Source organism: Terrapene carolina, unplaced genomic scaffold, assembly GCF_002925995.2.
Source record: "Terrapene carolina triunguis isolate 2854851 unplaced genomic scaffold, T_m_triunguis-2.0 Scaffold96, whole genome shotgun sequence".
NCBI lineage: Eukaryota > Metazoa > Chordata > Testudines > Emydidae > Terrapene > Terrapene triunguis.
The window spans coordinates 27494532-27522191 of record NW_020664447.1 but is presented as its reverse complement, the minus strand read 5'-3'; the positions used below and the strand labels follow the sequence as shown (position 1 = coordinate 27522191).

At 44.0% G+C, this 27660-nt stretch overlaps 1 protein-coding gene across 1 annotated transcript in view; it reads right to left on the bottom strand.

Annotated features, from left to right (window-relative positions):
* Nucleotides 1–2361: 2361 nt before the first annotated feature.
* The window catches only part of ALKBH3 (alkB homolog 3, alpha-ketoglutaratedependent dioxygenase), a 49650-nt gene continuing 24351 nt past the window's right edge, over nt 2362–27660 (bottom strand). Inside the window, exons 8-9 of the mRNA XM_029911507.1 lie at nt 6642–6740; nt 2362–2830 (exon numbers count right to left, since the gene is read on the bottom strand). Of these exons, the coding sequence (XP_029767367.1) occupies nt 2738–2830; nt 6642–6740 (192 nt within the window). The 3' untranslated portion in view covers nt 2362–2737. The remainder of the gene's footprint in view (nt 2831–6641; nt 6741–27660) is intronic.

Sequence of the window (27660 nt, the reverse complement as noted above, 5' to 3'; positions counted from 1 at the left end):
TTAAGGAGAAATAGTTCTTTTTGTAGGAACTACATCACCCAACATGGCACCAGGAGTCTGCGCACAGCACCAGATGACAACAGAAAGCAAAGCAAAGCAAATGGCTGTATCCTTCAACACCAACTTCTTATAGTTTTATCAGACCCTTCCATCTGAAAGTAAGAAACCGAGTCAGGATAACATCAGGAAACCAGGGTGAAACCCCCCCCAAAAGCATCTAAAAAAACCTTGGGTTTATCTACATAACCTCTTCATTTTAATAACTCTTTCCCATCAACATTCATGCACTTTAGAAATACAGTTTTAAATGCTGTACAGTGCTTTAGGCAGACATCATAACTATTATACTCGTGTGATTCACTGAGAAATCAATTCTGCCCAATTTAGAGCTTGAGTACCGCAGTGGCTTGAGAGTTTATCCTTTACAATCACCAATAAAAATGAAAATTTACGCATAGCAGACAATTAGTCACTTGACTGTTGTCAGCAGGGAACAATCTTCTTCCATAATGCAGGACACAGCACTGACTAATCAGAAGCAGACTTTTTCTAAATGCTGACTTACTCTGACAAGAGAGAGGGGCATCATCAAGCTTAGCTTAACTGATGTGAGACAATACAGAGAATGTTTATCAATGCTTGTGGTCCCACATTATATAGAAAATGAACATGTACCATCCTGCAGCCTAGCATAGCTGACGAATAAGTAACTGTAGAGAGTATTTAGCCACATATGGGCATATCTGGCTTTGCTTAACAGTGACCATGAATTCACTGGTTACAATAGCAAGCAAGACAGGTAGGCAAGGCAAGCTTTTAAGAGTTCCTGCAAGACTACCTAGAATTGGGTTTTAGCTGCTGTTTGCCTGTCTGGAACACAAGAGGTTTGATGGAAGTGTTTTTCACTATAACCTGAATTTGTGAGATTACATATATATACAGAAAAATTTTCTAATGGTCAGAGAGCAGGATGAGGAGTCAGGAATGGTGGGTTCTCATGACAATGGGGAAATAATTTAGGCTCAAATCTTCAAACGTAGTCAGTAGTTTTGGGCACCCAATTTGAGATATCCAAGGCCAGAGTTTCAGAGGTGCTGGACACCCATAACTCCAACTGAAGTCAATGGAAGTTGCAAGTACTCAGTATTGCTGAAAAATCAGACCCTAAGTATCTCAAATACAGAGTCTCAAATACAGAGTCTCTGAAGCACCCACAATCCTTGGCCACTTTTCACAATGTTGACCTTAATTTCTTTGCAGCTTAGATTTCCTATTTATAAAATGGAAATAATATTCCTCAACCTTGCTGGGGTGGTGTAAGGCTTTATTTATTATTATTATTTATAGTGAAGTAGCAAGGCAACATAGTCTAGGGGGTAAGGCACCGGACTGGTAGTCAGGAGACATGAGTTCTACTCCTAGATTTGTCATTGACTTGTGGGTAAATCCCTTCTCGTTTCTGTGCCTGTTTCCCCTCACACTCTTGTCTGTCTCACCTATCACTTAGGGCAAGAGCTGTTTGTATAACACATAGCACAAAGGAGCCTGATCTTGGTTGGGGCCTCTAGGTGCTACTGTAATGCAAATAACAATACAACTTACCTCCTTTGTAAAGTGCTTTGTGATCTACAGAGTAAAAGTACTATGTAAGAGCTAGGTTATAGTATTTAAGGAAGGCTATGATTTTGTCATGGATATTTTTAGTAAAAGTCCCGGATAGGTCACGGGCAATAAACAAAAATTCACAGAAGCAGTGACCGGTCCCTTTTACTAAAAATGTTCATGACCAATGGGGAGGGAGAAGGGTCCAGCATCTTGCCCTGCTGTGGCTGGAAGCTGCGGCCCCTGCCCAGTAACTGGGAGTGACCCCAGCCCATGGAGGCTGGGGAGCTCCTGCCGCCCGGGGACCTCTGAGGGATTTCCTCCCCCCCCCCCCAAGCTGGGGAGCTCTGAGGGTTCCCCTGCTGGCAGCGGTAACTGAGGAGCTGCTGGGGGTCTCAGGAACTGGGGAGCTCTGGGAACAGTGGGGGATTCCCCTCCACTCTGGGCCGCAGGGGTACTCCACAGCTCTCGGCCACCATGGACGGTGGGGTACCCTGCAGCTCCCAGCTGTTGCAGGCTGAAGTCATGGAGGTCTGTGGAAGTCACGGAATCCGTGACTTCCGCAATCTCCATGACCAAATCGTAGCCTTAATTATAAGTGCACCAAGAGCCTCTGAGTTGATGTGCTATGTAAGTGCAAAGTATTATTTATAGACACACCTACATGGTTTAATGTACACCAGCACGACAGGATTATTTTCTGTTACTTGTCTCAGCTATAAAAACCCATTCACATTTTGCCAGGGTAGTGGGGTGGTGGTAAAAAAGCACTGATCACTGAAGCTACTTTCCCATGGGTGAACTCTCATATCTTTAATTTTATGCAAGCATTTTCACCTCTCTCAAAAGGGACAGGTCACTACTGTTTTTTAAAATCAAACAAAACAAAGTCTATGAATTAGCAAAATCAAATAGCATCTTACGTCTGAAAATATGACAGTATCATCTGCATGTTACAGGAAACTTGTGACTGTCACAGTTCTCCATGACGACAGCTCTGTTCCCCTCTCCCCATCAGATGTTTGACAGTAACTGTGAATCCATTATGGCTTCTTGCTCCAAACCAGCACCATGTCTGAGGCTTTGGATCAGCTGTGATGTTATATCCAGTAATATCCAAAACAGTTGTCTTCATTCACCTTTGCATTCCCTCAGGGTGTGGATAAATGGTCCTAAATGTCAAGTTTATCCGTGGTTCCCTGGCATGATATTCCTTAGGTATCCGATGCTATAAACATTATGAACAAAAAGAATATGGGTTTGCATAATTAAAAACACATTTAATATTCAAATACTAAATATTTTGTATCCTCATTTTACAGGATGGTGACATTACTCACTTTTCATAATAATTCGATAAGTCATAAAACCCATGTCCTGACTGCTCAGGGCCATTAAGAAACCCACAGAACTTTTTGTAACAGTAGAGTGGTTGGGCCAAATTACAACTTCATTAAGTTCTGTCTTCCTAAATTGCCTATGCACTTTCAAATGCATACTGTGTTTGTCACTGCCTCTCCTAAATGCAGGACCATTACATAGGAGTTTAAGTGGTGGGTGGAGTGATCTCTATATATCACTTGGAGCCGGTGGCACCTTAAAGACTAACAGATTTATTTGGGCACAAGCTTTCGTGGGTAAAAAACCCACTTCTTCAGATGCGTGGAGTGAAAATTACAGATACAGGCATAAATATACTGGCACATGAAGAGAAGCGAGTTACCTTACAAGTGGAGAACCAGTGCTGACAAGGCCAATTCAGTAAGGGTGGTCTGATGGTGTGGCTGATGTGGTTGGGTCCTATGATGGTGTCGCTAGAGTAGATATGGGAACAGAGTAGGCAACGGGGTTTGTTACAGGGATTGGTTCCTGGGTTAGTGTTTCTATGGTGTGGTGTGTAGTTGGTGAGTATTTGCTTCAGGTTGGGGGGCTGTCTGTAAGCAAGGATTGGCCTGCCTCCCAAGGTCTGTGAAAGTGAGGAATCGTTTTCCAGTATAGGTTGTAGATCACGGATAATGTGCTGAAGAGGTTTTAGCTGTGGGCTGTACATGATGGCCAGAGGTGTTCTGTTATTTTCCTTGTTGGGCCTATCCTGTAGTAGCTGACTTCTGGGTACCCGTCTCGCTCTGTCAATCTGTCTCCTCACTTCCCCAGGTGGGTATTGTACAGACAGACATCTCTCTCTCCAAGTGCAAACAGATGGACATCATACCAAATGGACTGAAGGTAAAAAATCCATTGCAATTGACGTACTACATTGACTATGGTGAGAGATTGTGCCACGCGCACTCAAAGAAATTGTGGAACCACCTGATCAGCATCCTGTACAGCAAACAGGAGAAGATCAAGAATTAACTCTCAAAACTGGAGACTCATATACAAAACTAACCTTCCACACAAACTTCCACGTGGCTGGACTTTACAAAAACGAGACAAGCCATTCACAACGCACACTTTACTTCTCTACAGAGGAAAAAGGACAGTAAACTAACCTCCTACATGCCACAGGGGGCTACAACAGTGGTACCCTTAACTCACCCAACAATATTGTTAACCTAGCCAACCACACACTTAGCCTGGCAGAAGAGTCTGTCCTATCTCGGGGACTCTCTTTCTGTCCCACCATGCCCATGATACAGTTCTGCGGTGATCTAGAAGCCTACTTTCGCCATCTCCGACTCAAGGATTATTTTCAACACACCAGTGAACAGCGCACTGACCCACAAGAACTCTCCTACCAACTCTACAAGAAGAAGAACTCTGCGTGGACTCCTCCTGATGGTTGAAATGACAGACTGGACTTCTACAAAGAGTGCTTCCGCAGATGTGCACAGGCTGAAATAGTGAACAAACAGCATCACTTGCCCCATAACCTCAGCCATACAGAACGCAATGCCATCCACAGCTTCAGAAACAACTCTGACATTATAATTAAAGGGGCTGACAAAGGAGGTACTGTAGTCATCATGAACACGTCGGATTATGAACAGGAGGGCTGCCAGGCAACTCTCCAACACCACAGTCTACAGGCCACTGTCCTCCGATCCCATGAGGAGTACCAAAAGAAACTATACCATCTGCTCAAAAACTCCCTCTATAGCATGGGAACAAATCTATACAGACACACCCCTAGAGCCCCGAGCAGGGCTATTCTATTCTATCTGCTACCCAAGTTCCATAAACCTGGAAATCCTGGACACTTCATCATCTCAGGCTTTGGCATTCTTACAGGAAAATTATCTGGCTATTTGGACTCTCTCCTCTGACCCTACGCTACCAGCACTCCTAGCTATCTTTGAGACTCCACTGACTTCCTGAGGAAACTACAATGCATTGGTGATCTTCCTGAAAACACCATCCTGGCCACCATGGATGAGGAAGCTATTTACACCAATATTCAACACGAGGATGGCCTACAAGCTGTGAGGAACAGTATCCCTGATGGGGCCACGGCACACCTGGTGGCTGAGCTTTGTAACTTTGATTTCTACAATTTCCACACCACCATCAGCCTCAGCCTGGACCAATCCACACAACAGATCCACTTCCTGGACACTACAGTGCAAATAAGTGATGGTCACATAAACACTACCCTATACCAGAAACCTACTGACTGCTATACTTACCTACATGCCTCCAGCTTCCATCCAGGACACATCACACGATCCGTTGTCTACAGCCAAGCCCCAAGATACAACTGCATTTGCTCCAATCCCTCAGACAGAGACAAACACCTACAAGATCTTTATCAAGCATTCTTAAAACTATAATACCCACCTGGGGAAGTGAGGAGACGGATTGACAGAGTGAGACGGGTACCCAGAAGTCACCTACTACAGGACAGGCCCAACAAGGAAAATAACAGAACACCACTGGCCATCATGTACAGCCCCCAGCTAAAACCTCCTCAGCACATTATCAACGATCTACAACCTATCCTGGAAAACGATCCTTCACTCTCACAGACCTTGGGAGGCAGGCGAATCCTCACTTTCAGACAGCCCCCCAACCTGAAGCAAATACTCACCAACTACACACAACACCACAGAAACACTAACCCAGGAAACAATCCCTGTAACAAACCCCTATTCTGCCTACGTTGCCTACTCTGTCCACATATCTACTCTAGCGACACCCTCAGAGGACCCAACCACAACAGCCACACCATCAAGGGCTCATTCACCTGCACATCTACTAATGTGATATAGGTCATCATGTGCCAGCAATGCCCCTCTGCCATGTACATTGGCCAAACCGGACAGTCTCTACGTAGAAGAATAAATGGACACAAATCAGACATCAGGAACGGTAACATACAAAAGCCAGTAGGAGAACACTTCAATCTCCCTGGATGTTCAATAACAGATTTAAAAGTAGCAATTCTTCAACAAAAAAACTTCAAAAACAGACTTCAAAGAGAAACTGCAGAGCTACAATTCATTTGCAAACTTAACATCATTAATTTGGGGTTGAATAGGGACTGGGAGTGGCTGGCTCACTATAAAAGCAATTTTCCCTCTCTTGGTATTGACACCACCTCATCAATTATTGGTAGTGGACCACATCCACTCTGACTGAATTGGCCTTGTCAACACTGGTTCTCCACTTGTAAGGCAACTCCCTTCTCTTCACGTGCCAGTATATTTATGCTTGTATCTGTAATTTTCACTCCATGCATCTGAAGAAGTGTTTTTTTTACCCAGAAAAGCTTATGCCCAAATAAATCTGTTAGTCTTTAAGATGCCACCGGATTCCTCGTTGTTTTGGTGGATACAGACTAACACGGCTACCCCCTGATATATAGCACTTATTGATCTTGCAGAGATGCTGTTCAGCTTAAGCTATTAATTTTGTGGGATGCATTGAGATTCTTTATGGAAAGAACTGTTAATATATAGTGAAGCGCCATGTTATTGCATAACACACATCTCCCAATAGCTTTCCCAGTAACTCATGTCCCCACTGGCGTAGTTTGTGGAAATTGTGAAAACTATACCATAATGGGAAAAAGCTTGTTCATGTTGCCCAAATATTCTCACCTGCCAGTCTTCCTGGGTAGCTCCCTCCATCATCAGTAAAGTTCCATGAGGCAATGGGATCCGCACTCTTTCCACATAAGTATAGTCCCCATTCTCTTCCTAGAAAGAAGAAATAAAAATACAGAAGTGTGTGCAGAAGAGGGAAACACTGCATTAGGGGACTCCACATCAGAGCTTAAAACAAGAAAGGGGTCCCTCAACAGATTATCAATTAAGACTTTGGTCTGATAAGGTTCTCATTGAAGAGCAGTTATACCACTCCGTGTGTCACTGTCAGGCAGCAGCTATATTTCACCAAGGTTCATAATTTTAAGGCCAGAAGGAACTATGATTAGTTAGTCTGACCTCATCCATAACACCTAGAATTTCACCAAGTGATTCCTGCATCAAGCCCATCACTTCCAGCTGAGTTAGACTACAGCATATAATTTAGATAGGCATTCGGCCTTGCTTTAAAGACTTCAAGTAATGGAGAATCCACCACATCCCTAGGGTAAGTTGTTCCAATGGTTAATTAACCTCTCTAAAAGAAATCATGCCTTATTTCTAATCTGAATTTGTCTAGCTTCAGCTTCCATCCATTATATATTTTATTCTGCTTTTGTCCGTCTGTTAGATTAAGGAGCCCTCTACTATGCAAAATCTCCCCATGTAGGTTCTTGTAGACCATGACCACGTTGCCTCTTAAATTTCATTTTGTTAAGATAAATAGATTAAGTTTCTTTATTCTCTATGTGAGGCAGGTTTTCCAGATCTCATTTCATGCTTGTAACTCTCCACAATCCTTTTCAATTTATAGATTCATAGATTCTAGGACTGGAAGGGACCTCGAGAGGTCATCGAGTCCAGTCCCCTGCCCGCATGGCAGGACCAAATACTGTTTAGACCATCCCTGATAGACATTTATCTAACCTACTCTTAAATATCTCCAGAGATGGAGATTCCACAACCTTCCTAGGCAATTTATTCCAGTGTTTAACCACCCTGACAGTTAGGAACTTTTTCCTAATGTCCAACCTAGACCTCCCTTGCTGCAGTTTAAGCCCATTGCTTCTTGTTCTATCCTTAGAGGCTAAGGTGAACAAGTTTTCTCCCTCCTCCTTATGACACCCCTTAGATACCTGAAAACCGCTATCATGTCCCCTCTCAGTCTTCTCTTCTCCAAACTAAACAAATCCAATTCTTTCAGCCTTCCTTCATAGGTCATGTTCTCAAGACCTTTAATCATTCTTGTTGCTCTTCTCTGGACCCTTTCCAATTTCTCCACATCTTTCTTGAAATGCGGTGCCCAGAACTGGACACAATACTCCAGCTGAGGCCTAACCAGAGCAGAGTAGAGCGGAAGAATGACTTCTCGTGTCTTGCTCACAACACACCTGTTAATACATTAATAACAACTCTCTGAGTACGGTTATCCAGCCAGTTATGCACCCACCTTATAGTAGCCATTCCATTATCAACATTCTTTTAAAAGAGTGGTCATCAAAATTGGACACACTATTCTAGCATTGGTCTCACAAATGCCATATACAATGGTAGTAACACCTTTCTACTTCTACTTATTCGTCCCCTGACTATACGTCCAAAGATTGTATTTGCTTTCTTTGTCACCACATTGCACTGCTAACTCACATTCAATTGGTTATCCACCTGTCTGAGTTGTTGCTTTCCAAAATACAGTCCTACATCTTATAAGTGACCTACATTCTTGGTTCCTCAATGCAGGACATGGGTTTATCTGTATTAAGACGCATATGTGACCGTGTGCACCTGGGGTAGCCCTCACTGGAAATGCCAAGGTCAGGACAGGCTGCGAAAAGCTGTGCAGATACTCCCAATACTGGTGGGTAACAATGAAGTTAAACTCCCCAACAGTCACAAACTGTGCTTCTGATCCACACTGGTTATCAAGAAGCCCAAAAAAAAAAAAGCGGAGGGTGGGGAGAGAAATCACACAGCCCCCTTATTGCACTCCACTTCTCTGGCTCCCAGTCAACACAACTTCTCACTGAACTGGACCTATTTTAAAATTCTTCCACTATATAAAATGTTCTTCTGACCCCAAAGGACCAGCCACATTGCCAGGTCAGTATTAGGTTGGATCTTACCCAAAATACCATGCTTCCAGCCAATCCTTTATAATAAACCTTTAATTTTAGAGACTAAAGAAAAAGGAAAGAACAAGAAGAGAGATGTTAAATGGTAAAACAGTTACATACATACAAAGATTCAACATCCATGTATCAGGTTCTTAGCAGTATTGGTGAGTTTGCTGGCTTGAAAGTCCCTCTGGAATACATTCACAATTTGGATGGGTCATTCAGTCCTTTGTTCAGAGACTCAGTTTGTAGCAAAGTTACTCAAGAGGTAAGAAGCAGGATTGAAGACAAAATGGAGATGGTGCAGCTTATTTGAGATCCCTGGTCTACACTACAGCACTACAACACTACGCTGAAACCTGAGCGAGAAAGTTGTAGTGCTGTAAAGTGCCAGTGTAGACAAGCTCTTAGGCCCCGTCTACACTAGCAAGTTTCTGGGCAGTAAAGCAGCTTTCTGCGCCGTTACTCCCGAGGTGTACACACGGACAAGCCACTTTGTGTGCAGAAACTATGCAGTTGTAGTGCTCTAAATAAATCACCCCGAGAGGCATGGAGCTTTGTGCCGGGGCTACAGCGCTGCGGTGCCAGTGTAGACACCGTGGTGATTACAGTGGTGCGATTGGCCTCTGAGAGGTGTCCCACAATGCCTGTTCTCACCTCTCTGGTCATCGGTTTGAACTCTAGTATAGTGCTAATTTTTAAAATCAGAATGTCGTGCAGTACTAAATCAAATGTCTTACAGAAGTCTACTATGCCAACAGTTATCTTTGTGAACCAAACTTGTAATATCATCAAAAAATGCTATCAAGATTGTTTGCCAAGACCTATATTCCATGAAACCACATGGATAGATATTAATTATGCTGCCATATTTTAATTCTTTATTGACTGTACCCCATATCAGCCTTAGCGTGATTTTACCTGGGATCCATGTTAGGCTAAGTGGCCTATAGTTACCTGGGTCATCCTGTTTACCCTTTTAAAATATTGACACATTAACTTTTTTCCAGTCTTCTTGGACTTCGTCAGTATTCCAAAAGTTTTGTAAAATATCAACATCCATGGCTCAGAGAGCTCCTCATCAATTCTTTTCAAACTCTTGGGTACAAATTATCTGGTCTTTCAGATCTGAAAATGTTTAGCATTAGCAGTCTGTGTAATATTCTCTGTACTTACGGTTACAATAGAAACTGTGTAATTATCACTGCAAACTGTGACATCATCCAGCTTCTTCGCAAATACAGAACTGAAATATTTATTGAACTCTTCTGCCTTGTCTGCACCACTACTGACAATTTTACCATCCCTGTCTAATAAATGCGTAAAGCTTTTCTGAAATGAGATAGTCAGGGAAGTTTAAGGTAGAAATTCAGCTACAGAGTGTCTGCTTTAAACTGAAAAACTACTATTAAAAGGACAGACTCAAGGTGTTTTTATTTTTTGTTTATAACACACGTTGGGAAGCATGAAACTGAAATCTGTCTTTATAATTTAAAAAAAAAAAAAGTGCTGCACTGCAAAGACACGTACTAGTTTGTCATTGCAGGTTCAGTCCCAAGGACTAGGCTATTATTGCAGCTTCCCCACACTGTTCACATAGTGAATTGTTCATTTTAGGGTCTTTCCAACAGTTGGCTTGTAAGGTCACTTCTGAGGACTGAGCTACTGGCTTTTTTCCCTATAGGAATTGAGCGTAGGAGAAGACAGCAAGGGAGAAAACACTGAATCAATTATTTGTTCATGAAAAATATATACTGTGACTGTAAACAGAGAAGGAAAAAATGTAGGTCATGTTTTAAGATTCTAAACGTTGACAGTGTTCCTGTAGACCAGTGGTTTTCAAACTGCGGTCGCGACAGCGGGAATGCAAGACACTGGGTCGCGGCCGCTCTGGTCAGCACTGCCGACCAGGCCGTTAAAAGTCCCGTCGGCGGTGCTGACTGGCTAAGGCAGGCTAGTCCCTAACTGTTCTGACACCACGCTGCGCCCTGGAAGCGGCCAGCAGCAGGTCCGGCTCCTAGGCAGGGGGGGGGGTCACAGGGCTCCGCGCGCTGACCCCACACCAAGCACGAGCTCTGCACTCCCAGCCAATGGGAGCTTGGGGGGCGATGCCTGTGGGCGAGAACCGTGAGAAGCCGCTTGCACGCCTCCGCCTAAGAGCTGGACCTGCTGCTGGCCACTTCTGGGGCGCAGCACGGTCCACGGTGCCAAGACAGGCAGGAAGCCTGTCTTAGCACCCCCGCTGCGCCTCTGATCAGGAGCCGCCCGAAGTAAGCCAGCACCACAACCCCGTGCCCCAATCCCCCCAAATCCGGAGCCCCCTCCTGCACCCCAAGCCCCGCATCTCTGGCCCCACCCCAGAGCCCTGACCCCCTCCTGCACCCCAACCCCCAACCGCAGCCCTGAGCCCCCCCAAACCAAGAAACCCCTCCTGCACCCCAAACACCTCATCCCCAGCTTCATTGGGTTGCAGGCATCAACAATTTTCTTCAACTGGGTCGTCAGAAAAAATGTTTGAAAACCACTGCTGTAGAGCACAATCATACAGAACAGATGCTCAAGTTGTTTTTTCCCCCATTTCACATATTTATTTATAATTACAGAGGCAGTCTCTCTTCCTGTTTCTTATGATGGTTGGTGCAGGCTCCTAAAATCACACTCATTGCAGTTGGCCTGGAGGAGATTAGGGAAGGCATTGCTAAAATGTTCCAGCCCTTGCTCAAGATGGCAATTACTCCCAAGTGAATTAAACACAGCCTGTCACTAGTAGAATGGAATCCATCAGATGAAATGGAGCTGTGCTTCAGGGGAAAGAGATAAGACAGGCCACAACTTATTGTGTCATCTGAAAGACTACTGTATCATCTGCAAGACAAGTGGAGCCCATGTCATTTTGAAACATCGTAGCACAATTCAGACTAGAAGACGGTTATTAGAATAAGATTCTATCCAGCCTGAAGCAAAGGGATAGTTGCCTCACACTGATGTAACACTTGCTGTTTCACAAATAGTGGTGGAAGACCTCAACTTTCAGATACCTACACATGGAGTTATACAGGAATAACTATTCCCAAAAAACTCCATGTATGGATGCTCTAATTCTGGAATAAATGTCCTTGAATGATGCCACGTGTGGACATTTATTGCAGAATTAGAGCACCCACACAGAGTTATTGAGATAGCTATTCCAGAATAACTCCATATTGCAGACAAGTCACAGAGGACAATAAATAGTTTGATAAATACTCAGGAGAGGCTACTTACCTGTACAGTAACTGCAGTTCTTCAAAATGTGTTGTTCTTATAGACACTCCACTTCAGATACACATGTGCTTTTGATAGAGATTTTTGGGAACAGTGTCTGTGGGTCTGCACCTGTGCTGTACATATCCTTGGGCTCTTAAGGAATCTGTATGTTGTGGGGTGTGTGAATGTGGAAACTCCACCCGCAAGACAGTGAAAAGCCTTAAAAGTGGCTCTCGTTGGAGCTCACCAACAGGCCTGAGGTCCTTAAGCTCAACTGGTAGTTGAGTATGCAAGTGAGGTGGGACTCTGATGGGGACAGTCCTCCTTTGGGTGAATCAGAAGTGAAAGCGCTTCCATTTTTGCAGATTTAGCACCCTGAGGTGTAGGATTGGCCCCCATCTTCCCTTTTTCTTGGGGACTGGAAGCCACTTTGGTACTGGAGGTGGAATCTGTACTGGGAATGGTGCCAAGACTGGCGGTCAGGTTGGTAGATACTTGCTGGTTTAACAGTACTATCAGGTGATCCCTTTTGGTACTGGCCAAAAGAGGAGAGTTGGGTTCCTGAAGGATAAAGAAGTCTTGTGGGAGCAGCAATGAGCTCAGTACCGGTGAAGTGAGTTGTTGGGCTGCCTGCTGTGATGTAGCTGCCAGTACCAGAGGTGGCATGAGCAAGCAATCTGTATGTTCTCTAAGCTCTTGGTCTGTTAAGAGTATGCGGTACCAGAAGAGCTAGTACCAAGGGAGTTGGTGTTGATGCTGATCTCCTTGCAGAGTCCTTATGTCAAAAGGGCTCTGTACTGGATGTCAAGACTGGTACCAAACAGGGCTTCTCAGCATGAGAAGACCCAGAAGTCTTCTTTGATGGTGGGCGAGACTCAGTATCAGGAAGGAGAGGAGCGTCCGCTGTACCCACACTGGGACACGAGGACTCTTTAGCAACTGATCTTTGGGGAGATTTCTCCTTTGTACTCAACTTGGGCCTCTTCTTAGCATGTTTTGGGGGTTCTGAAACGGCTTGCCAGAGCTTAGATGCTGGAGGTCGATGGGGCATTTGGGTCTCTTGAGACCAATGTACAGGGAGGGAAGATGGAACAGACCTTGCAAAGTTTAAATCCTGGGGTTTTGTCCATACTTTGGACACAGAGGCAGCCCCAAACAAAGGGGGAACTGAGGTGGCAGGAAGCCCTGGCTGTCAAGGAAGGAGGAATACATACAGTGCAAAAAAACCAAACAAAAAGTCTGAAAACAAAGAAAATCAATTAAATTCAAAATAAGTAAAAGAAGAATAAATCAAGTAAGAAGGCAAAGTTCACAAGCTAACTAAGGATACAGCAAGGCTCAGTCTCAGGCTGCAGGCGGCTGAGAAGGAACTGCAGCAGCAGGGGATCCGACCTTCCCTATGCACCCTCAGACCAGAGCCCAAGGATAGATATGGCACAGGGGCAAACCTGTGGACAATGCTACTGAAAATCTCCAATCAAAGGTCCATAGGCACATGTGCATCTGACGTGGAGCGCCCACAGGGACAACTACAGTACTTGAAGAACATGGTATTTTAAAGTGTTATTTTAAAAATCACTACAATCCAAAGCTATTTTCCATTAATTAAAAACAAATAAACAAAAAAAAAAACCACAGGTCTACATTTTCAAAAAGGACATTATTTTGGGTGCTTCATTTTAGTGTGCCCAACTTGACTCACTTTACAAGGACAAGTGCCCAGTGCTTTCTGAAAATCAGAGTATTGGTCAATATCACCTGAAAACGTAGGCCTCAGAGTTTAAATGAGAGAGTAAATTTGGGTATGAACAATTCCTAATGCAAAACCAGCAAGGACAAGAGGAATATGGATGAAAGGCTTAGCAGATAAAGCCTTCACCTCTAAAATGGGAGTGTTAAATCCACTGAGAGATTTAAGTGAAATAAGTTTGGTGGGTCTCAGATCAATTCCCAAAAACAAAAAGCATGACATGATAGAACTGACTCAGAACTGCAGCCACATTTCCTCATGCCCAGGAAGTAACGGAGACAGAATGAGGCCATTCATACTGTCACAGTGTTTGTGCTGGGAATAATGGAACCATTAGTGTTTCTCTTTGTGGCCTCTAAGGGCCCAGTCCTCTAAGGTTCTGAGTATACATGGCTCCTATTGAAGTCTGAGAGTGCTGAAGGTGTTCAGTGCTGCTCAGAATAGAGCTTAGCATGCTCTTTGCAAGGACAATGTTTATTTGAAAAAGGCATAATGAGGCACCCAAGAATTTTTGGACAATCATCTTGATCTGTTAGAAGCATCCCTAGCAATCCATATGCAAAGATAAAGATTTGGGGTTGAGGGGTTTGGTTTTTTAACTTCAAAGAGAGAGAGAGAGAGAGAGAGAGAGAGAGAGAGAGAGAAGGTTTTTTGTTTTTAAACAGACGTTATAAAAAGTCCATGACTGCTGACAAACAGCAGATACATAAATACCATTATGAAAGCTCTGTTTCATTTCACAGGATTACATCATGTTATTTTATGTCTGGACAAGAACAAACTCTTCATCTTTGCCTCCTGATCTTCTTGGTTAAAATGGATTGGAAGATTTGATCTGATAAGAGACCCTATCTGTTGAAGTATTGTCAGGAAAGTGGCTATGTAAAAACAACACCCTCTTACCATGTTACATTGTGCATTTCTGAGCCAAAATTGTTGACTTTACTCACAAAAAACAGGTTTGCATTCCTGTTATCCCTGCAGAGCCAATAGTTATGAGCACCCTAACTGGACTTTATTCTGCCTCCTACGCTATCACCAACATTGTCTGCAAAGTCCTCATTGCAGAACCTTTACCTTTGGAGCTGATGTTAGAGGAACAATCCAGGTGGGTTTTCAGAACCATTTGCTGTGCTGGCACTTAAAAGTGATTCTTTGATTTTTAAGGTGAGTAAATGTGATGTTTTAAATACTTGAAAATAAATCTGGAGAAACACATGGTCACTTTTATATAATCAGCTTGGTCAATTCTGTATACTCTTAGAAAAGGAGTAGCCCCTGAAACGCAGGCCTACAAAAGGAACTGGCCTGCATTTTGGTGCACTGAGATTAGCTGCTCTAATAGTTTTCAGCTGCACACTCAATAAAAGCCTGGGTTTATACTACCCCAGCCAAACAGGTAAAATTGTTTCAAGTCCTTCTTTAACTAGATATAGTTTATAATTAGGAAAGCTGCTGGCTTAGCTAGTAGGAAGCAGTAAATGTAAAGCTTAAAAGCACATTCTTGAACCTCATATGACCTTGGAGTTGTTCCTAAAAACAATTCCACAGAATCAGAGAAGTTAGAGAAAGAAAAGATCTATTAAATCTTAATGCACACCTGAGGACAGTGTGGCATTATTCCCTATAGTAGATTCACCAATGTTATTTTACAGAAGCCACACAATCCCATTGATACAACCCAGCAAGGGACTGAACTCATGCAATGACACTAAGGCCTGGTCTACATTGGGGGGGAGGGGGACAGGAGTGAGGGAGGAATCGATCTAAGTTACGCAACTTCAGTTACGTTATTCACGTAGCTGAAGTCGACGTCCTTAGATCTACTCACCGCGGTGTCTTCACTGCGGTGAGTCGACTGCTGCCGCTCCCCCATTGACTCCGCCTGCGCGTCTCGCGCTGATGCAGTACAGGAGTCGACGGGAGCGCGCATGGGGGTCAATTTATCGCGTCTAGACTAGACGCGATAAGTCAACGCCCATTGGATCGATTGCTGCCTGCCGATCCCGCGGGTAGTATAGATATACCCTAACTCAGAGTTTCTAAAGCTCTGGGGAATACTCAGACTTACAGCAGAAATTCTCTCCTGTATGGATCCTCCTGCCCCCATAGTGCAGTTGCACCACAACACAGCACTGCAGATCGTCAAGTCACTTGTATACCATTGTTCTTGATGTTTTCCTATAAGTTAGTCAGGACAGTGGCAGGAGATGGGCCCAGCATGAGGTGGAAATGTTTTGTGTTGCAAGGGAAAGGAAGAATTTACAATGGGAATCCCTCCCCCACCCCCAAACAAAAAAAGAGTAGGCAGCATGATGGTAACAGGGCAGCCATGCAGCCCAGAATCTCAGCCTGCCACAACCATGTACTGTAGCTAGTATGCTGAAAAGCATTACACCAACAAGGAATGTCAGAAGTACTGAGCTTGCTCAGTTTTCCCTATGCTGCTGGCCTTTCATGTCATGTGCTTAGCTGTGTCAATGACCAATTAACCTTGAATTCAAAACCAGTGGGATGCTAGGAAGTGCCCAGAACATTTGGCAGAAGGCAAGTGGTTAATAGAAAAGAGGAAGAAAACAGGCTGCAGCATGGAGATTTAGAAATATGGTGCAGACAACTGGGCTCTGTCCCTGCTCTGGGAGTCAGGGCTGGGCAAGGACAGAGGCAACATTTGTTTTGGAAAATAAGGTTTGGCTCTGACACAGTAACGCCTTTGCCAAAATTCCCCTAACAGGGACAGTGCCAAATGCCTTCAGCTCTGTGAAAACAGTTACTGCGTCTTCAAGCAACAGACATAGGATTCAAAACCCCAGAGTGAGAATGCACCCCGGGAACCAGCCATTTAACATGCATTCTGAAAAGCAAACAACCAAAATCTCCACCACCTTCTTGACTGCACTCAGTGAGTGGAGAAGGGCTTTATAATAATGAAACTGAGCTGCTTATTGGAAAAGATTCCAGAAATGTCTAGAAAATTGAATCAACTTTCAGAAATCTCCATTTCTGATATTTATTTTGAGTGATCTATGCTTATGCTAATGTCTCTCGATCTCATAAGACTCAGCCTTGTCTATTACATGGTAGCTCTTGTCCCCTCAGAGAATTCTGTGATGTGCTTGCTACTTTGTTTTACTTGTGCTCTACACACTTTTTTGCATATGCTTGTTCCCAAACAGTTTTCTCTGTCACTCATGAACAGGGCATATACTGAAAATCAGATACAAATACTTATTCCTATTTTGCAATGGATGGTGTTTTTTCATCTGAGGATATCATGGCATCTAAAAGAGGTCAGGGCTACTATTCCTATTTTACAACCAGTGAAAGTGAGACACAAAGAGGTGGAGTGATTTGCGCAAGACCAACATCAGTTGCAGAGCCCGAAATAGAACCCAGGAGTCCTGACTCCCCATCTCCTCCTCTAACCATAACTAAGGTAAAGATTCTGTCATGGGTATTATTAGTAAAAGTCAGGGACAGGTCATGGGCAATAAACAAAAATTCACCAAAGCCCACAAACTGTCCCTGACTTTTACCAAAAATACCCCGGGGGGGAAGGGGAGAGAAGAGAGCTAACCGAGCACTGCAGGGGCTTGGAGCTGCTCCAGCCCCACCGCTGCTCCTGCGACAGGGCCTGACTGCTGCTGCTCCAGTCCCAGGGGGGCTGACCCAACCCCAGCTGCTGCTCCAGCGCTGGGGACCGCGGTTCCGTGGTCCTGGGGCTGGTAGCGCCTTCAGCCCTGCCCCAGAAGTAGTCACGGAGGTCCTGGAGAAATCACAGAATCCATAACCTCTGTGACAGAATCATAGCCTTACTCGTTTTGCCAAAGGTTATGGTTATCTCAAACATCTCCAATTCATCTATTTTTAACTCTCAACTCAGATCTCCTATTTGGCTCCACTGTCAAGAGTTTTGGCATCGACCTTGACCTTTGACTTCACTTCTACACTCAAGTTCGTTGATCTATCATCAGCTCTGCAATATTGCCCAGGTACTCCATTGCCTCAACACCACGTCTGCTGAACTCCTCATTGCCTTCACTATTGGAGTTTCCTTCTCTACAGCCTCCCCAGTTCTGCAGACTCCTGCAGAATACTGCTGTTTGCCCTCTCACACATACAATCACATGATCCCATCCTCACATAACTCCACTGGTGTCCCATTCGCTTCAGGATACAGTTAAAACAACCTACATTTAAAAACAATATCTTCATAGTTCTTCTCCAGCTGACCTCACAGACTGCCTATCTAGTCATGTCTAGTATGCCCACGAATGAGTATCATGCCTCGAGGAGGGTTTCTCTCTTCCTCTCTCCTTTCCCCAGCTGCCACAACCTCCTCTCTGTCCTAAGTCTTGCCAATACTGGTGCAAGAAGCCTTTTCCTCTGCAGCTCTTGGCATCTTGGAACATCATTTCCTGCATCTCTCCTCTATATTGACTATCCCCTTTCAAATCCCATCTGAAAAATCTATTTTCCCCCACTGTCAATTACACTTATTTTCTCTCTTACTCTACTCTGACAGTTCCAGGCTCCTCCTGCTATTACATCAATCTGTGGTAGTCAGGACACCAAGGGTTAATTCCTCTGCTCTTTCCAAAGAGAACTATGAGATCTTTAACTTTAGTCAGGACACAACTCACACATATATGGGAAGGACCTTGCTTTAATATCTCACTTGAAGGTTGTTTGTTATAAAAACAAAGTTTTGGTATCAACACTTTCAGAACATCACGAACGTTCTGCAATTATCTAACATACGCACACATCACGCACACCCCAGCCATCAGTTTCCTTGGTTACAGACTGAGATATAGTCTGCCAACTGGCTTTTGTAGTTCCCTTCACAGCTCACATTGCAGCTAGCAGGGTAACTGCACCAGAATAATCCTTACAGCACACTGAAGGCTCTCTGCAGCAAGACAGCTCCGAAGGGGCAGGGGAGCCTGGTAAATCCTCAGTGAAACACCTTCCAGGAAGTCCTTTAACCCTTTTCATTAAGATCTATGATCAATTTCAGGGGGAGCTTGATTAGATAAGCATGTGTCAGAAAGACGTATCCAAACAAGACATTCAGGAATCATTCATCCCAGAAAGATACAATCAAGAAATACAAAAGCAAGGACTGAAGAGGTTATGTGTTTGGTATGGGGAGTGAGCTGAACATATTAATTCATGCAGCAGTATGTGCTGTCTTAAATCACAGGGTGGGCACGGATTCCAAAACAAAGCACTCACTTGCTGTCTCTGTGCAGGGAGAAACTGCAACAGAAGAAAAAGGGCAGTGGCAAGGGAGGTTTCTTCAAATTATTGGACCTACAACTAGAAGACAAAAGTGGCTAGTTCACGTCACAATGGTCTTCATATTGCCAAGCAGGACACAGAGGCTTCAAGGCAGAGACAAAGCATCATGCACAAAGCCACAAAACTGTCCCATTTCTAAACCAATGGAAAGCAACACAGAGAATTTTTTTTAAAAGATCTTGAAAACGTAGTCAGGGCTAAAACAAAATTTGTTTCCATGCCAAGTCCCCGTAACAGTCCTGATGGGAAATTTGGTTCCGAAATGCACACTTTTTTATTTTATTTTATTAATTATGAGTACTGGGTAGAATCTGAATGAGACAGTCTTCCCTCCCCACACAGTTCACTCTTGTATTAGCAGAAATCAAACAGGCTATCCACGTCTCTCTAACTCCTCTTCAGTCTATTACATAACTGACACTGTTCACACAGTACAGCTTTCGCTGGAGGGAGAGCCATAAGTGGGCAAACACGTTTGCCCTCCAGCAAATGAGGGAAACAAACAAAGAATACTACTTGCATCTACTCTACTTTTAATTTCTTGTCAGAGAGAAAACTAAATTGTGAAGGAAAGAATAATTCATGGAGGTAAGTGGTAAAGGGGATGTAATGCAACATGCATTTATCAAAGACAGATCATGCCATATTAACTCGATATCCTTCTGAGAAAATAACTTTTTTAGATAAGGAAAGATTTACTGTACCTGAACTTCAGTAATGTGTTTGACATGGTACCACATGGGAAACCATTAGTTACATTAGGGAAGATGGTACTCAGTATAAGAAATGTAATGTGGATAAGGAAACAGCTAAAGAGCAAAAGGCAATGAGTAGTGCTGAAAGGGGAACTACTGGACTGGATGGAAATTACTAGTGGAATTCCTCAAGGATCAGTCTTGGGACCAATCTTATCCAGTATCTTTATTAATGACCTTGGCACAAAAAGTAGGAATGAGCTAACGAAATTTGCTGATACTACCAAGTTGGGATGAATCATCAATACAGAGGAGGATAGAAATATTATATGGAAAGATCTGGATGACTTAAGACTGGAGTACAGAAACAGGATGTAATTCAAGAGTACCTAGTTCACGGTCACATACACAGGATCTAATAAGAATTTGCTACAACCTAAGCGCTCATCAGCTGGAAATGACAGGAGGAGAAAGACCTGGGTATGTGGGTTGATCTCAGGATGATGAGCCACCAATGTGATGTAACTGTGAAAAAGGCGTATGTGAACCTAGGAAGTATCAGGCAAGGCACTACCAGTATAGATAGAGAAGCATTAATGCCATTGTACAGGGCACAAGGTAAGACCTCATCTGGAATAGCGTGTACAATTCTGATCACCCATGCTAAAGAAAGATGAATTCAAACTGGAACAGATGCAGAGAAGAGCTACTAAGATGATCAGGGGAATGGAGGGCCTATCTTATGAGGAGAGACTGGAAGAACTTAGCTTGTTTAGCGGAAAGAAGACTGAGTGGGGATATGATTAGTCTCTATAAATACACCAGGGGCTAAATACCATGGAGGGTGAAGAGCTATTTAAGGTAAAGGAGAACATTGGCACAAAAACAAATGGATATAAACTGGCCATGAACAAATTCAGGCTGGAAATTAGAAGATTTCTAACTATCAGATGGGTGAGGTTGTGGAATACCCTCCCAATAGGAGTTCCAGGGTCAAACAACTTAATTAATTTTAAGAGAGCTGGACACGTTTATAAGTGCAACTGTATGATGGTGTCACTTGTGAGGGTAAAGGGCAAGGCTCAGCAGCCCTTAGACTCAGGAAGAAATTCTCCCCCAGGTCAGGTTGGCAGTGACCTTGGGGGGGGGGTTTCACCTTCCTATGTAGCATATGGGTACAGGTCACTTGTCAGGATTCTCAATTATTTCCTTGCCATTGCTGAGACCTCGGGCACTGGTGTGCCTTGGTTCCTAAAACTGTCTGCCTATGGCTCAAAGCAGTCTAGTTGTCTGTGGACTATTATATTTTGATTATTTTCAGTTGCTGAGTTTAGTGTGCGGGTTCTGAGCGGTGTTGGAGGCCTGTGATATACAGGTGATAAGACTAGATGAGTTGGTAGTGCCTTTTGTCCTTAAAACTCAATGACTCTAGGAACATGTCACCATGTGACAGTTCTTCAGTGGCCTATATGAAAAGAACTGAAGGGTCCCAGTCTCTAGCTGACAAATGTCAACTTCACAATAAATCACTTTTTAGATCATTGGTATCCTTGACAGCTGTCTCAGAAGAGAGGCAAAGACTGAATGCATCAGAGGCTAAGCCACTACCTCCTAATGATTTGAGACACACCGGTGGAGCAGCATGGGAAACACTTGCACTGCTACTAATTATGCTGTATCTGTTAAGTGGATGAAAACTTGGGCCAGCAATCTAGCACCTTTCAGCAGCACTATTTTACCACCTCAGTAGCTTACACTGTTTTGCAGCCCTCACGTTGTGTGTGTGCATGCATGCAACAGAGAGGGGCTGCTTTTATTTTTTCCCTCTATCAAGGCAAGTCTCTACCTTAATATGCCACGTACCATTCTGTATTTACATGGCACCTTTCATCCCAAAGGGTTCCAAAGCCATTTATACAGAGTACACACAAAGATTACTTCACCCAAAAGTGAAATGAAGCCACCTCAGAAGTGGCAGCATTTGCAGATGATACAAAACTACTCAAGATAGTTAAGTCCAAAGCAGACCGCGAAGAATTACAAAGGGACCGCACAGAACTGGGTGAATGAGCAACAAAATGGCAGATAAAATTCAATGTTGATAAATGCAAAGTAATGCACATTGGAAAACGTAATCCCAACTATACATATAAAATGATGGGGTCTAATTTAGCTGTTACCACTCAAGAACAGGATCTTGGAGTCACTGTGGATAGTTCTCTAAAAACATCCACTCAATGTGCAGCGACAGTCAAAAAAAGCTAACAGAATGTTGGGAATCATTAGGAAAGAGATAGATAATAAGACAGAAAATATCATATTGCCTCTATATAAATCCATGGCATGCCCACATCTTGAATTGTGTGTGCAGATCTGGTTGCCCCATCTCAAAAAAGATATTGGAATTGGAAAAGGGCAACAAAAATGATTTAAGGGTATGGAATGGCTGCCGTATGAGGAGAGATTAGTAAAACTGGGACTTTTCAGCTTGGAAAAGAGACAACTAAAGGGGGGATATTGAACTCTATAAAATCATGACTGGTTTGGAGAAAGTAAATAAGGAAGTGTTATTTACTCATTCTGATAACACAAGAACTAGGGGTCACCAAATGAAATTAATAGGCAGAAGGTTTAAAACAAACAAAAGGAAGTATTTCTTCACATACCACACAGTCAACCTGTGGAACTCATTTCCAGGGGATGTTGTGAAGGCCAAGGCTATTACAGAGTTCATAAAAGAACTAGATAAGTTCATGGAGAATAGGTCCATCAATGGCTATTAGTCAGGATGGGCAGGGATGCAAAGCCATGCTCTGAAGTGTCCCTAGCCTCTGTTTGCCAGAAACTGGGAATGGGCAACAGGGAATGGATCACTTGATGATTACCTGTTCTGTTCATTCCCTCTGAAGCACCTGGCATTGACCACTGTCGGAAGACAGGATACTGGGCTAGATGGACCATTGGTCTGACCCAATATGGCCATTTTTACGTTCTTGTGAAATCCAGTAGCAGTTTCCCTAAGCACAGAAACATTACATGAGTTAAAGCATGAAGAGGAGACTATCCAATTGAAAATGGAGGTGGAATTTCAGGTTGGCAGAACATAATCTAAGTTCCAATCTAACCAGGACACGAGGTTAACATCTGTATTACCTTCCATTCTGACAGCTCTACTTTGGAGGCAGCATCAGGAGGCAAAATATAAAGAGGCACATTGGGCTTTGAAATTCCTGAACCAAATAATAAATTACTAGAATCTCCTAACACCCCTTCAGTAGAAGCTCAGCTCAAAAATACAAGCACCTACAGAACACTTGGGTATTTGATTTTTGGAGAGAAGTGATTTATTTATTTATCCACCCCTCAGAAGGGCTTCAGGATTAACTCTGGATAACCTGAAGTTCTAATACTAGCAGATGATAAACTAGATAGTTGTCACAGGCTTTCAAGCTATTAATCTGAATTCTCCTTCCCCTTCCTAAACTATGTTCACTGACCCGTAACTTTTTTGTGTACAGAGTAGCAATCAGATTCCAAATGCCTAAAGTCAAGTTTATATCTTTTCAAGAAAATAGGGATAGCACATTAAAATATGACAATCACGTCTTGATGGTACATTTTGAAAGGCTATAATTTCCATCAGACTCCTGCAATTCTTGCTTGACTGAGCTTCTGGCGTCAGAGGAAGCTCAAAGGGAAATTGCAAAGCTAGTCAAAATAGCACAGCTTTTAGAATTTGAAAAGAACATGCATCATGTGCTGTATAAGATGTTAAACTTGATTACCATTCAGGCACGATACTGTTTACAGAAACTCATTCAAAGGTTATCTTGGGGCTGGGGATTACACTTTAGAACATTCTATTGAGTACTTCCTTTTTAGCCAACCCAAGAGCCTCCAAAAGACATCTCCATTAAATGCAAAATAGAACTAGAGAAAGAATTTTAAAAGACATCACCTGTCTAGCTTAGACAATATAAAACCACAGACATATGTAGTAAACATAAACATTATACCTATATAATGAATAATTTTAGTGCACGAACTACTCTTTGAACAGGTCTATTTCTCCCCTATAGTAGATGTTATCATACCAGATGAGGCTGCCATTTTAATGGAAGAGACAAGGTAGGTGCGGTACTATCTTTTATTGGACGAACTTCTGTTGGTAGAAGAAAAACTTTCAAGCTTCACAGAGCTCTTCTTCAGGTCTGGAAAAGGTAACTAGAATGTCACAACTAAACACAAGGTGGGACCGATTGTTAAGCATAAGGGGTTAACACAGGTTGTAAGAAATCACTTGAAATGAAGTGGGCAATTAACACCTTTGCTGTCAAAGATTTGCAGACTTTACAGACAAAGAAGGATTAGCAATAGTATCAATTGTGAGCCATAGTACCAGTTGCCCTTTTGAGACCATGGTTTGCATCAGCTTTCATCGATAAAGCAGTGGAGATGTACACACAACAATGCTCCTCCCACTGATTTAACTCCCCTGCTATGCCGACAAAATAAAAACACCTCGACAAGCCACATAGAGCTTTTTGCGATGCCCCCCAATGTAGATCGTGTTTTTGCTTTTGTCACCCTAATTGGCCTCCAGGATGTGTCCCACAATGCCCATCATGACCGCTCTGGTCAGCAGTTTGAACTCCGCTGCCTTGCAGGTACACAGGCATGCCCCTCTTCCATGCTTAAAGGCCTGTGCATTTTTGAAATTCGTCTTCTTGTTTACATGGCATGGACTGTTCACATACCATCTTTCCAGCTGAGCACGCGAGCTTTCCGCAAGAGAAACTCTCACATGGAATACACGGGAGCTGTTGGATCTGCTAGGTCTGTGGGGCGAGAAGGCTGCGCAGTCGCAGCTTCGCTCAAGCTGTAGGAACTTTGATATCTATGGGCAGATTGCTCATGGCATGCAGGAGAAGGGACATGAAAGCGACAGGCAACAGTGCTATGCTAAGATCAAGGAGCTGAGGCAGGGGTACCAGAAGGCAAGGGAGGCCAGCTCTGCACCAGAGTGATGGCTGAAGACATGCTGTGTCTATGAGGAGCTGCACGCCATCCTTAGCTGTGACCCCATCGCCAAGAACCCTATGGATACTTTGGGGCAACTGGAAGCAGCAGCCAGCGGAGTCAACCCCAATGACAAAGTGGTGGGTGAGGATGTGGGACATGTGACAAGGTCATTGATGGTGTGGCAACCCCAGGCCTATTTTTGACTCTGGAGGTGTCTAGCCAGTCCCAGCACTCTGGCTCCGGCACTCATGAAGCAGGAGAGGCAAGCGCTGGTAAGCAGGCGTTTTGCTTTGATATTGCACAGTGATAGGAGACTGAGGTCTCATTTATTTTGTTATATGGTAAAGGAGGGATAAGGGATAGAAATTAACAACAGAGCCTATGCAGCTACATAGTGGGGGCCCGGCAGAAAAGTTTGTTAATGTACACTGGGATGTCCCGGGGAATCCTCCATAGAGATCTCTAGGACACTTTTGTGTAGATACTCTGCAATCCTCTGCCGAAGATTCCTTGGCAGAGCTGCCTTGTTTCTGCCCTCGCTATAGGAAACTTTGCCGCACCAACTGGAAATTATTACTGCAGGGACCAAAGCGACATGCAGGTGAGCAGCATACGGACCCAGTCTGAAGCCGCATGCATGCAGGAGCTGCACCCTTGCATCCTGGGTTACCCTCAGGAGTGAGATATCGGGTTCGATTACTCCAGCCTGTGAAAAAGGGTGCCAATATTCATAATACTCTCCCCAGGTGTGTACAGTGATCCTCTTCGCAAACCACTCAGACCCTTTGTCCCTTTTTGCCCATTCCCAACCTCTACCCCCCAACAAACTCACCATATCTGGGACTCTCACTGAGCTGTGTGCTAGCGAAGGGACAGTGAGAAAGAGGTGTATGTTACTTTTGTGATTAATGGCTTTGAGTGCACACTCAACACCTCTCTATTCATTGTTTCTTTAGCTTCTGAAGATGTGCCCTTGAGAACCAACCCCTACACACTGGCAAAGCGCTTCTGTCAGATAAGGAGGCGAACCACAAGAAGGAGATTTTTAGAGTAGTGCTGCAATCAACACATGCAGCACACAGCGAAACAAGAGTGTGGAAGGAGACAATGAAAAATTCAGGGTAGATAGCCTGGAAAGGAGACATGGACAGGAGGAGATGATAAAGCTACTGGGAGGGACAGAGAGAGATGCTCAAGTCCCTCATACTGCTGCAGTCTGAGCACATCTATGCATGACTCCCCCTGCAGCCAAAACAGAATGCCATTCCATGCCCTCCCCAAACTCCCCCAACACATTTCTTGCATTTTCCTGTTCCATCACAGCACCCTTTGCAATCCACCCCTAGAGACTGGTTTAGTGATGAAAGCTGGAGTTACACACACAGCTGTTAAAGCTTGAACCAAGAGACTGCTCCTCATTGCCATGTCCAATTTGCAAAAAGAAAAAAAGTGTTTTATCCTTTTATTAAAGTCTAGGATTTGTGGCACGCACATGGTAGTTGCTGCTAAAATTCAAAGTGGCTATAGGCAGGATAGGCTCCCTTCCATTAAAGGCTCAGAAAGCAAGCATTACAGGGGCCATTTAAGGTGGCAAGTAACACTGCCTGACCGAATACATCACATAAAGACACATTACTGGTGCTCATTGTCAAAATGCTCCTTCAGAGCCTCCCTGATTCTAACAGCCACTCCGCTGCTCAAAGTCAGCAGCCAGCCGATCCACCTCAGAGCTCCACCCCTGTGGAAACTTTGCCCTCTTCACTTTGCAAATGTTATGCAGAGCACTGCAAGCTGCTATGACCATCAGAATATTTGCCTCATTGAAGTCTAAACTGCCAAAAAGGCAGTGCCACCAACCTTTTAATCAGCTACAGGCACATTCAATGGTCATTCGGCACCTCCTGGGCCTGTACTGAAATGCTCCTTATTGCTGTCTAGGTTCCCAGCGTAAGACTTCATGAGCAACAGAAGCAAGGGGTAGGAAGGGTCTCCAAGGATCACTATGGGCATTTCCACATCCCCCATTGGAATCTTCTAGTCTGGAAAAAGTCCCAGCGTGCAGCTTTCTATACAGTCGAGTGTTTCTAAAGGTGTGTGTGTTATGAACTTTCCCTGGTCAACCCACATTGATGTCAGTGAAATGGCCCCAGTGAGCCACCAGCACCTGCAAGACCATGGAGAAATAGCCCTTTCCATTGATGTACTCTGTCACAAAATGGCTGGGGTCAAAATTGGGATATCGCCCCGCTGAAGTTAGGGAATCCCATTGCTGCGAAGCCATCGATTATTTCCTGCACATTACCCAGAGTCACAGTCCTTCGTAGCAGGAGGCGATTAATGCCCTGCACATTTGTATCACTGCAACCCCCACAGCGGACCTTCCAACTCAAAACTGATTCGAGACTGACCAGTAGCAGTCTGGATTTGCAAGCTTCCACACAGCAATCGCTACTCGCTTTTCCACTGAGAGGGTAGCTCTCATTCTGGTGTCTTTGCACCACAGGACAGGGGTGAACTCCACACAGAGTTCCAGGACAGTGGCTTTGGCATCTGAAAGTTCTGCAGCCACTACTCGTCATCCCATATCTGCATCACGATGTGATCCCACTATTCAGTGCTTGTTTCCCAGGCCCAGTACAGACGGTCCACCATGTGCAGCTGCTCCGTGAATGCCAGAAGCAATCGTGAATTGTTTCTTTCCATTGCACACAGCAGGGCAGGCACCACAAATTCACTTTCCATTTTCCAGCTCATGTAATACTGCAGGACCAGCCACATTGTGTTCATAATGCTCATTACCAGACTGGTCAGCAGTTCAGGATCCATGCTTTCAGGCAGAGATGGCGGGCACACAGTTTACCAGGGTTGTTCAAAAAATGCACAAAACGAAGTTGGTAGCCCAT